The sequence below is a fragment of the Arachis ipaensis genome, chromosome B10, assembly GCF_059453495.1.
Source record: "Arachis ipaensis isolate K30076 ecotype BB chromosome B10, ASM5945349v1, whole genome shotgun sequence".
Classification (NCBI taxonomy): Eukaryota; Viridiplantae; Streptophyta; class Magnoliopsida; order Fabales; family Fabaceae; genus Arachis; species Arachis ipaensis.
Window position 1 is genome coordinate 35826879 of NC_142435.1, and position 11890 is coordinate 35838768.

Below are 11890 nucleotides of genomic sequence, written 5' to 3' on the forward strand. Positions count from 1 at the left end.
TCATTATTGTCTACTTGAAAATATTGTATGATCCTTCTCTTTAATTAGTTAATGACAAATATAGTCTTCTTAATCATTGAAGTATATTTAATCCTTTCTTTTCATCAAGTACTCTCCTACATGCAAATTTTCCCCAAATTTTAATAGACGAGTCTCATAATAAAAGATATTTATCTCTACACAACTTTTTTGTTTACTTTTACAAAGCTTCCAAAAGAAAGGGGAAAATAAATAAAAAAAAGACAAATGTCAAAATGTAAATAATAAAAAGGCCTAAAATGAAGAGTAGTTTTTTCTCTGAGGTCCACAAAATAAATGTGAAGCAGCCATCAACCAGTCATCCAAGCACACCCATGGAAGATAAGGCAGAGAGATAAGCCACTTCTTCTTCTCCTCACACACACACACTCCTCTCCACACTTCCATCACAAACTTGTGAAAAAAATATCATATAATAATAATAATAATAACACATTATATATAAATTAAAAAATATAAATATACAGTTATATATCCTTCTATTCCCACTTTGTCCATTGATTCACAGAGACATAGACACCTTAACACCACAAATTAATAATGGCCACCGCCGGCGCCGCCGCCACGTCATACTTCTTCGGCACACGCCTCACAACCTCAACCCCATCTTCGGGAAGGTTCCACGCCCTCTTCAACCTCGGCACCAAGAAGGCACCACCATCTCCACCACAGAAGAAGAAGGAGCCTGCGAAGCCGGCAAAGGCGGCGAAGCCATTCTCCTCCGGTGACCGTCTCGTGTGGTTCCCGGGCGCACAGCCACCAGAATGGCTCGATGGATCAATGATCGGAGACCGCGGATTTGATCCCTTTGGGTTCGCGAAACCCGCAGAGTACCTTCAGTTCGATTTGGACTCGCTGGACCAAAACCTGGCGAAGAACGAGTATGGCCAAATCATCGGAACAAGGATTGAGACCTCAGACGTGAAACCGACGCCATTTCAACCGTACTCGGAGGTTTTTGGAATTCAGAGGTTCCGTGAGTGTGAACTTATTCATGGAAGGTGGGCCATGCTTGGTGCTCTTGGTGCTTTGGCCGTTGAAGCTTTGACCGGTGTTGCGTGGCAAGATGCTGGGAAGGTAATAATTTTTGTTTTCTCACTGATGATATTGTTGGTAACTTTTTTTTTTTTTTTTTTGAGAATACATCTGCATTAGTTGGGTCAAAAATAGTAAAAAATTTTAGACGAAAGTTGATAGTTAAGAAGAGATAATTTAATATGTTTGATTAAATTATTATTTAATAATTTTTAACCATTACTTAATTTAAAAATAACTATATATAAATTTTCATTTAATAAATATAAATCTAATTTTGATGATATTATAATCTTGTATAATTAGATTCATTTGTAAAACAGTTTCTAACCTATTTTCGGTGGGGCAGTTAATGGTTAATCTTTCTATGTATCTTTTGTTAAACATGCTTTTTTGTCCTTTTAAAGCTTTTAAATTAGTGTTTTTAATTTTATCAATGACATAAGAATCGGAAACAACCTGAGGAAAGAGTGCTGAAAGTTCGTGATAGGACAATACGATTTGCATGTAGAAGTTGATTTTTAATTATTATTATTATTATTAGTTTATCACTATTGTTATTGACAAGTATAACATGGTCCCATTGTGTCTGTGTATGTGTCTGTATTAGTGTAATATACCTTTGACACAGAGTTTTGTGGAGTGTGTCTTATTGTTATCCAGTAAAGCATTGGTGTGGTAATGGAGTACTAATTGCTATAATGATGATGACTTGCCTAGCTAACAACGATGAAGACAAAAGTTTTCATTATTATTTGATTTGTTTGAACATGTTTGATTGGATCCCATTTTCATACACGAACAAAATAGTAATACCCTGCATTATCTTAGTCCTACACAAGTGCTATTGTGCTAGAAGTTTAGTTCAAGGAAGCTTTTAATTTCCAGTGGAATGGATTATTGCATTAATTAAGCATGAGATTAGCAAAAGATGACACTCAAAGGTAGGTCTCATGATTTTTGCATTATCTTCATAGACAAAACAATATTCCATCTAATTCAAAAAGAAAATTTATCAAATTATTATATCCTTGAATTTGGAAAAGTGTTTTAATATTAGATGGAACACAAGAATACAAGACACATCTCATATGATTTTGTATTCCATCCTAATGTTCTTATTATGCTAAGATAATAGAAGTAAAAATGATATGTTTCTGAAAATTCATATTTGCCAAAACAAAGGAACATAAATATTGTGAAATACAAATCTATCTGTACAAATAGACAAACAGACAAAAATTTGAATTTCTATACATCAAAGACTTAATAAACTAGTAAAACAAATATAAATTCCTCTCTATTCTCTGTTTCAAGATACTTACCGATTATGTTATATATAGGTAGAAATTTATGGACAGTTGTCTTTACGTAAAGTCGATAGTTGAGAATCGTTAGATAACAATTTAGTTAAACATATCAAATTATTTAGCGATTTTCAGCTATCAATTTCATAAGAAAACAACTACATGTAAGTCTTAACCTTATATATATATTAATGAGTTAACCTAACAGAATATTGAAGATTATTCAAGCTCACAATCTTGTGTTTTCAATTCCAAAATGCAATTTTCTCTTATTATAATCAGGTAGAGCTAGTGGAAGGATCATCATACTTGGGACTACCACTTCCATTCTCACTAACAACACTGATATGGATTGAAGTGTTAGTGATTGGATACATTGAGTTCCAAAGAAATGCAGAGCTTGACCCAGAGAAAAGGCTATACCCTGGAGGCAAGTTCTTTGACCCACTTGGATTGGCAAATGACCCTGAAGAGAAGGCAAGGCTTCAACTTGCTGAAATCAAGCACTCTCGTTTGGCCATGGTTGTCTTTCTCATCTTTGCAATTCAAGCTGCCACAACAGGGAAAGGACCCATCAGTTTCATTGCTACCTTCAACAAGTGAGAAACAAATCACACGTAACTTTAGCTCCTCATTATTCAACCTTATTGTACAATTTTTTGTTGATTTCTTTTCTGTACACCAAGAAATGAGAACTACTGCTATGTATAACTTTAAAACTTTGTGTTAATGATGATGTATGTATCTATGTACTTTGTTGACTTTTGTATTAATACTATATAGATTTAATTTTAATATACTCTCGGGAGAAGTTTATAAGAGTTTTACCTAGATATTAATAGCATATTATTATGTTATTAAAAGTAACTATATTTTAAACTTATTAATTAACTGCTTGAATAATTATTTGAATATATGAATTTGATTGGATCATCGTGTAAAATTTTTTTTATAATGATAATTAAGTCGTTGGATTTATATGTTGGACATATTAAGATATAGCTTGTATTCAGTTAGTTATCAGTTAGCACCTAATTAGTTATTAGTTAGTTAGAGTGGCTGCACAGTCAGCAATCAGTTTAATTTGATAGAAACTCCAAGTAAAATAATAGAATTCATACATCAATTCACAAATCTCTCTCTCTCTCTCTCTCTCTCTCTATATATATATATATATATATATATATATATAAGTTCAATTCAGTTGAAGATCAAGTGATCGGAAAAGTGTCTGAAGAATTTGAAATGTGGGAACAGCATGATGAATGCTCTCGTCAATGGAAGCGATGTTTGTCAACAAAGTAATGGAATTTAACTACGTGTATGAGATTTGGAAAGCACCTGAAGAACATTTCGCCGCAAGGCTAAATCGATCATCAGAATGCTGAAGACTCAACTAAAATCAATCAAGAAGCTTGGTTTAACAGCCTTAGAGTACTTACCAAAGATTAGCATGGTGGTGAATAGGACACACGGTGTAGCAATATTTTCATGGATTCAATCAGAATTTTCAGAATTTCCAATTGCTACACACAAATTGACCCCCACCACCAAATGCTTCCTTTCACAATGGACCATCAAATGCAGCTTTTCGTAGTGGCAGCCAACAACAAAATCAGCATCAAAGGTCAAACTTAGGGCCTTAAGCTTATTCACATTCCCAAACACTGCCTCAGATTCAGGGTGGTATCCAGATTCAGGTGCCTCTCACCACATAGGCGTTCGACCAGTATGAAGGGCCAGAATAAGTGTATGGAGGTAATGGAAAAGGTATGCGCATTGCTAATGTTGGAAAATCTCTTAGTATTCATCTATATCAAACCATATATTCAAACTCCAGAACTTGCTACATGTCCCAGCCATCTCTAAAAATCTAATTAGCATGTCAAAGTTTGCACTAGATAATGATGTATTCTTTGAGTTTTGGCCTTATTTGAGCATTGTAAAATGCCAGGAATCCAAGAAGATTCTGTTTCAAGGTAAATTCAATAAACGACTTGAAGATTTGAAGGAGTTCACATTCAAAGACAAAATTGAAAAGATAGAAACGAAAAGAATTTCACAGCTGCAAACAAAGTTACAAATGTTGCTTTTGCTACAGCTTCAAGAAACATAGAAAATGAGACTTGTTCTATAATAAAACATTGTAGTAGTGAGTCAAATTGTAATAGTGAATCAGATGTAGACAGAAACTGCTTAATGCATGTAGAATGTGCAAAAGCAGAAATCGTTGAAAATAAAATTACAAATGTTAGTAATGTAGTCAATAAAGAGTCTGTTGCAGAAGATAAAATTATTGCTTCTAGTCATGTTAGTAATTCAAAATCTATTGCCAAGAAACATGTCATTACTGCTGATGAATTTGTGAATAAAACTGTTGTTTGTGATAATTCACAGTGCAAGCCTAATGATTCTATGATCACTACTACAAATTCTGTTTGTGACAGGACATATTAAAGTAGACACCTATATTTAATTACATTTATTTGATATACATGATTTTGGTGTTCAATTGTATTTGTATTTGATACTTGTCTAAAATTCATCACTTTATTTTCTTAAACAACAAACAACAACAACAACAAAGCCTTGTCCCACTAAGTGGGGTCGGCTACATGAATCAAACGACGCCATTGTGCTCTGTCATGTATCATGTCTACAGAGAGACCGTTTACATGTAGATCTCGTTTGACCACCTCATGGATGGTCTTTTTAGGTCTTCCTCTGCCTTTCGCCCTTTGTCCATCTTCCATCTCATCCACCTTCCTGACTGGATGTTCTATCGGTCTTCTTCCCACATGTCCAAACCACCTGAGACGCGATTCAACCATCTTTTCCACAATGGGTGCTACTCCAACTCTCTCCCTTATATCTTCATTCCTTATTTTATCCAATCGTGTATGACCACTCATCCATCTCAACATCTTCATCTCTGCCACACTCAACTTATGTTCGTGCTCCCCTTTAGCCGCCCAACACTCCGTACCATACAGCATAGCCGGTCTTATAGCGGTGCGATAGAATTTACCTTTAAGTTTTAAAGGCACTTTTTTGTCGCATATAAAACCAGATGCACTCCGCCATTTTGACCAACCTGTTTGGATCCTATGATTTACATCCTGTTCAATCTCTCCATTATCCTGTATGATGCACCCAAGATACTTAAAACTTTTAACTTTTCGCAGGATGTTTTCTCCAATCTTCACCTCTATATTGGAGTTTTCCCTTCTCAGACTGAACTTACATTCCATATATTCCGTCTTGCTACGGCTTATGCGCAGACCATACACTTCTAGAGCTTCTCTCCATAACTCCAACTTCTTATTTAGGTCTTCCCTTGACTCTCCCATAAGGACGATATCATCGGCAAAAAGCATGCACCATGGCACAGGCTCTTGGATGTGCTCTGTGAGTACTTCCAAGACTAATGTGAAAAGGTATGGACTTAAGGATGATCCCTGGTGTAATCCTATACCAATAGGGAATTCCTCTGTCACACCACCTTGAGTCTTCACACTAGTTGTGGCCCCATCATACATGTCTTTAATTGCCCGAATATATACGATCCTTACTCTCCTCTTTTCTAAAACCTTCCATAAGACCTCCCTTGGTACCCTATCATACGCTTTTTCCAAATCAATAAACACCATGTGTAGATCCCTTTTATTACTACGATACCTCTCCATCATCATTCTTAATAGGTATATCGCTTCAGTGGTAGATCTGCCTGGCATAAATCCAAATTGGTTCTCTGTTACTTGTGTCTCTTTTCTCAACCTCCGTTCTATCACCCTTTCCCATAACTTCATAGTATGACTCATAAGCTTAATCCCTCTATAGTTTCCGCAACTTTGTATATCCCCCTTATTCTTGTAGATAGGTACCAAGGTGCTCTTTCTCCACTCATCAGGCATCTTCTTTGACCTTAAAATCTCATTAAAAAGCTTGGTTAACCAGTTGATGCCTTTTCCTCCAAGACCCTTCCAAACCTCAATCGGGATATTATCAGGTCCTACTGCCCTGCCATTTTTCATCTGCTTTAGAGCCTCTTTTACCTCGAAGTCTCGAATCCTTCGATAGTAGTTAAAGTTTTGATCTTCTTTCCTTGTGCATAATCGACCAAGGCTCGGAAGAGTCTTCTGTCCCTCATTAAATAACTCGTAGAAGTAGCTCTTCCACCTTTCATTAATCTTCTCCTCTTGAGCCAACACCTCTCCATCCTTATCCTTTATGCACTTAACCTGATCCAAATCTCTCGTTCTTCTTTCCCGACTCTTTGCGATTCTATATATACCTTTTTCTCCTTCTTTCGTGCCCAAAGACTGGTAGAGACCCTCATATGCTCTTGTTCTTGCTTCACTTACAGCCACTTTTGTCTCTTTCTTAGCCGCCTTATATTTTTCCCAGTTATCTACATTGCGGCATAAAGACCACTCTTTAAAGCATTCCCTTTTTATCTTTATCTTTTCTTGTATACTCGCATTCCACTACCAGGACTCCTTGTCTCTTGGTCCTATTCCTTTAGATTCACCAAAACTTTCTTTTGCTGTTTTTCTAATAACTTCTGCCATCTCCCTCCACATTTCTTCCGCGCTTCCATTCCCATCCCACTTTGTCTCTTCTCCTACCCGTCTTAGGAAGCTTCTTTGTTCCTCCCCTTTCATCCGCCACCACCTCGTCCTTGGGTTCTTCGTATGATGTCTTTTCCTCAACTTTTGCTCAACGCGAAAATCCATGACGAGCACCCTATGTTGTGTTGTCAAACTCTCTCTCGGGATAATTTTACAGTTAATGCAAAATTTCCGGTCGACTCTCCTCAACAAGAAGAAGTCGATTTGAGAGCTTGTCATGCCACTCTTATAGGTTATAAGATGTTCGTCTCTCTTTTTAAAACATGTATTTGCGATGAGAATATCAAAAGTTGAGGAAAAGTCCAAAATAGTTTTACCCTCGGCATTGATCACCCCGAAACCATGGCCTCCGTGAATACTCCCATATCTAGTCACTTCTCTCCCAACATGGCCATTTAAATCTCCTCCTAAGAAAATCTTATCTCCCAAAGGTATGCCTTGAACCAAACTCTCTAGATCCTCCCAAAACCTTATCTTGTGTTGTTCGTCCGAACCCACTTGCGGTGCATAGGCGCTAATCACATGGAAAGCACCTCCCTCCACCACCAGTTTGATAGAGATGATCCGATCTCCCACCCTCTTGACATCCACTACGTCTTTCTTCCACTGCTTATCCACAATTATTCCAACCCCATTCCTATTCTTCACCTTTCCTGTATACCAAAGTTTGAAACCAGAAGTATCCAACTCCTTAGCCTTTGCACCAACCCATTTCGTTTCTTGTAGGCACATAATGTTAATCTTCCTCCTTGTCATGGTGTCCACCACCTCCATGGACTTTCCTGTTAAAGTGCCTATGTTCCATGTCCCAAATCTCAACCTTCTGTCGCTTCGACCTTTACCTTTTCCTTTGTGAACTAGCTTATTTACCCTCGTCCGTTCACGAAAACGCGAGAACCCTTGCTCATTTAACACTACATCCGGGCACCGATGCAGCGGCTCTTGCTTCGACACCGTACTCGAGCCATACGGCGCGTTGCTTCCGGGCAACGACCTAGCTTTAGCGCAATAATGTCTTTGATTCATGTCATGGGGGTTCGGCTATATTTTTATGTTGGTTGCCGAAGACCTAACACAACCCTCCTCCTTTATCCGGGCTTGGGACCGGCTATGTACCGCAAGTGTAACGTAGGCGGAGTTTTATTTTCTTAAACAAGTAGGGAAAAAAAAGTCTCATAAATATTTTCTCTGTGGTCGAAAGCATCATAATAACGAATTACTAGCTAATTAGATTGACATGCTTGCAGTGGATTCTTACACTTGAAATGACACCATGTGTGCCTGAGAATTAAGAGCGATTAAAGGATGTTTTCAAATCGTTTCTTTTGTTCAAAGAGAGAGGGAAGAAATAAAAAAAAATATTGAAACAGGTGTTATATATACTCTGTATCTGTACATAATGTAGGGATAAAAATATGTCAAATGGACATTATTTTTAAAATGCTAGACTTTTATTGTAGTTATTCAGAATGAGTATGGTCTATGGTTTATTTAGAGGTCTGATACTGACTTGTTAAAAAGCCTAGATTAGTGTAAAATTTGTTAATAAGTGGTAGATAATAATGTATAAATAAATTTTTTTCATATATTTACTAAGAATAAAATATGTTTTTTGTCTCTAAAATTTCTCAAAAATTTTAAAATACTCTTAAAAAAAATTATTTTATTTTAATTTTATCCCAAAATTTTTTTATTTTTATTAAATATATTCTTAAAAACTAATTTTTAAAAAAATTTAAGATTAATTTAACAATAACTTCACAAGACAACCATCAACACAAACAATTAGCTCTTAATTGTTAAGTATTATTGCTAAATTGGTCTTTAAATTTGTTGAAAATTTAGTTGTCAGGAATATATTTAATGTAAATAAAAAAATTTTAGAATAAAATTAAAATAAAAATAAAATCTAAAAATATTTTTAAAACTTTTGATAAATTTAAGAGACAAAAAGTATACTTTACTTATTTACTAAAAACATTGATAAATAAGTGATAAATAATAACATTTTTAATAAAATTTAAAATTCAAATATTATTTATAATATTTTAAATAAGCCTAGGTCAGCTTAACAGATTTTGCATGCTTAAGAGTTTAACGGTAGCCTCACCCTCATTTTTTTTTAATCAAATTAAGGCAATTGCAGCTGCAGGACAAACCCAAAGCTCTTGCCAGGTCACCTCATATGATTCACCCCTATATACATGTTTCATTTATATAAGTGTTACATACTTACATTAACTTTTAATCACTCTTTGGATCCTGAATTGAAGTAAAACCTGGCCTCTTTTTTAACTTTATATTTTTTTTTTCTTTTTGGGAAGAATTAAACTATAGTTGGTACGTTCAATCACATTACTGTACGATGCATACTTGAAAATACATTTATGTGGATAACACTTAACATCAGTCTCCAACCTCACAATTTGTTTGATATATTATATTCTTCAATAAATGATTAAGAAATTACCAATTGATGTGGATGCTTTAAGTTACTCTAACAAATAGTAGATGCTTAAGATTGTTGAAGCTTTTCGTGACAAGTCTAAAGAATTATTGGTTCTGAATAAATTGACTTGCATTTATTTTAAAGAAAGAATGGCTACCATTTAACAAGTGGGATGATGACTGGTTCAGCACCTCTTTGTAGTTTGTAATCACTAATCAATGTCTTCACTTTCAACAGGGATTTAACGTTTTGAATATAATAATTTGAGGAGTAATATTTTAACAAAAGAATTTGATAAATTGGTGTAATAATCTTTTAGAATATTAAATAAACTATTTTTTTTTTAATTTTAGGTAATGTAGTCCCTTAATCATATTAATTTTTAGAAAAAGTAATGATTACTTTATCATTTTTAAAAATATTAGAAAATAATTTATTGTTTTAATTTATAAGAGATTAATTTATGGTTTAATTACTCTATTGGTCCTATAGTTTCGCGAAATTTTTAATTAGGTCCCTGTACTTTTTTTTTCTTTTAATTAAGTCCTTGCACTAAATTTTTTTTAATTGGGACCCTACACTTTTTTTTTTCTTTTATTTGGGTTCCTGCACTAATTTTTTTATTTTTAGTTGGGTCCCTATAAATTTAAGCCAATTACTGCCAAGAGGGACCTAATTAAAAAAAATTAGTGCAGGGATCAAATTAAAAGAAAAAAAATATAGGAACCTAATTAAAAATTTTGCAAAACTATAGGATCAACATAGTAATTAAACCTTAATTTATCTAATGTTTTAAAAAATTAGAGACTAGTTTATTTCATCTTTCCTTTAAGAACCGATTATTAATTAGATACAAAAATTATTTAAGAACTATTTAAAAGTAGAATAATCCTATGCAGCCAAAATATTATAGATAATAAATGAAAATACATGATCAATAATATTTATACTAATAAGATAGTGTAAATCACTCTCTTAATTTAATTGACATAATTAATTTCTTTCTATAACTATTTTCTCTCGTTTAATTACACCAAAAATTGATTCCAAATTTAATTTAAACCAAATTTTAAAAAATTCTCTTTCGTTATTAGATTCATAATTCTATAATTTTTTTCTCAAATAAAAATTTTAAATTATAATATTTTTAATCTTAAAAAAATCTCAAATCGCGTCAAACATTTTATAAAAAAATAAAAACATTTTAAATTTGATTAGTCTCTATTTATTAAAAATTAAAAACTTCTAAAATTAGTGATTAAAGTAAACATACACCATCAGTGAGGGTTCAATGCTTAATTCTGTGTTCCCTGCTTTCATGAGCTGTCTTCCTACAAGTTTACTTATTTTTACTATATAGTTTGAATTAGTGGAATTTGAGTTATTTTTGGCTTGAAGAACTTAATTGTTTTTAACCAAGTAGGCAAAACCATCTTAGCATATAGTTGCATCCATATACATAGGTTGCATTATATTGCATGAGTCTTACTTTTCCCTACTCATTTATTTTATCTCCTTAAGTTAAGCATGAGGACATGCTAATGTTTAAGTGTGGGGAGGTTGATAAACCATTATTTTATGGTTTATCTTGTGTTTAATTGAGTGGTTTCATCAAGTCTTTACCCACTTATTCATATGAATTGCATGATTTTTACAATTCCTTCCTAGTTTCGTTCTATGGTTGAAAACTTGCTTCCTAGAGATCTTTAATTTGTATATTTTAAATCCCCTTTATACCATTCGATACCATGATCCGTGTGTTAAGTATTTCAGGCTTTATAGGGCAGGAATGTCTTATATTTCTATGAACGTCATACCCATGTCAATAGAGTAGATTCCCTACTTGACATGGGGTTGATTAAGAGGAGACACTTGAGTTGGAATACTCAAGTGGTTAGTTAAATTGGAAGTTGTTGGCTAATTCTGTATTTACTAACGCTAGACCTTCCCAATGGAGAGGACTAGGATTTGCGAATAAGAGTTAGCTCAATCACTTGACTTTCCTTTATTTAGTAAGGGTTAACTAAGTGAAAATAACAATCTCTTTATACTACACTTGAGAGAATTCTAACAAGGACAGAACTTCCAAATAATCATTCCCCCAGTCAAGACTTTTTAATTTGAATAATATAAATTTTGTTTAATTTTCATTGCACTAAATTACAATTGTTTATTTTCTGTTAATCAACTCACAAAATTCTCGGAAAACTCCTGATTAATAAATTAGCACCCTTTCTAGCAACTCGTTGGGAGACGACTTGGGACTCATACTCCCAGTATTTTTATTTTAAACTTTTATGACAACCTTTCTAAATTGATGCGGCGGATTTTTGCTGGTTAAGAGCTATATTCGCAATGCTGTTCTTATATTACAATCTCTTAATTGGTCTAACTTCTGCCACGCACCAATTTTTGGCGCTGTTACTGGG

General features: G+C 34.0%; 1 protein-coding gene across 1 annotated transcript; it reads left to right on the top strand.

Annotated features, from left to right (window-relative positions):
* The first annotated feature begins 343 nt into the window (after positions 1–343).
* On the top strand, positions 344–3178 carry LHCB4.3 (light harvesting complex photosystem II). The gene is made up of 2 exons (XM_016325827.3): positions 344–1116; positions 2664–3178. The coding sequence occupies exons 1-2, from the start codon at positions 580–582 to the stop codon at positions 2982–2984; spliced, it is 858 nt and encodes a 285-aa protein (XP_016181313.1). The 5' UTR covers positions 344–579; the 3' UTR covers positions 2985–3178.
* Positions 3179–11890: the final 8712 nt, after the last annotated feature.

Excerpts from the sequence above, each read along its gene's own strand:
- LHCB4.3 (XM_016325827.3), top strand. The coding sequence starts at position 580 with ATGGCCACCGCCGGCGCCGCCGCCACGTCATACTTCTTCGGCACACGC. Across the intron at positions 1,117-2,663 it reads CGTGGCAAGATGCTGGGAAG|GTAGAGCTAGTGGAAGGATC; the intron begins GTAATAATTTTT and ends TATTATAATCAG.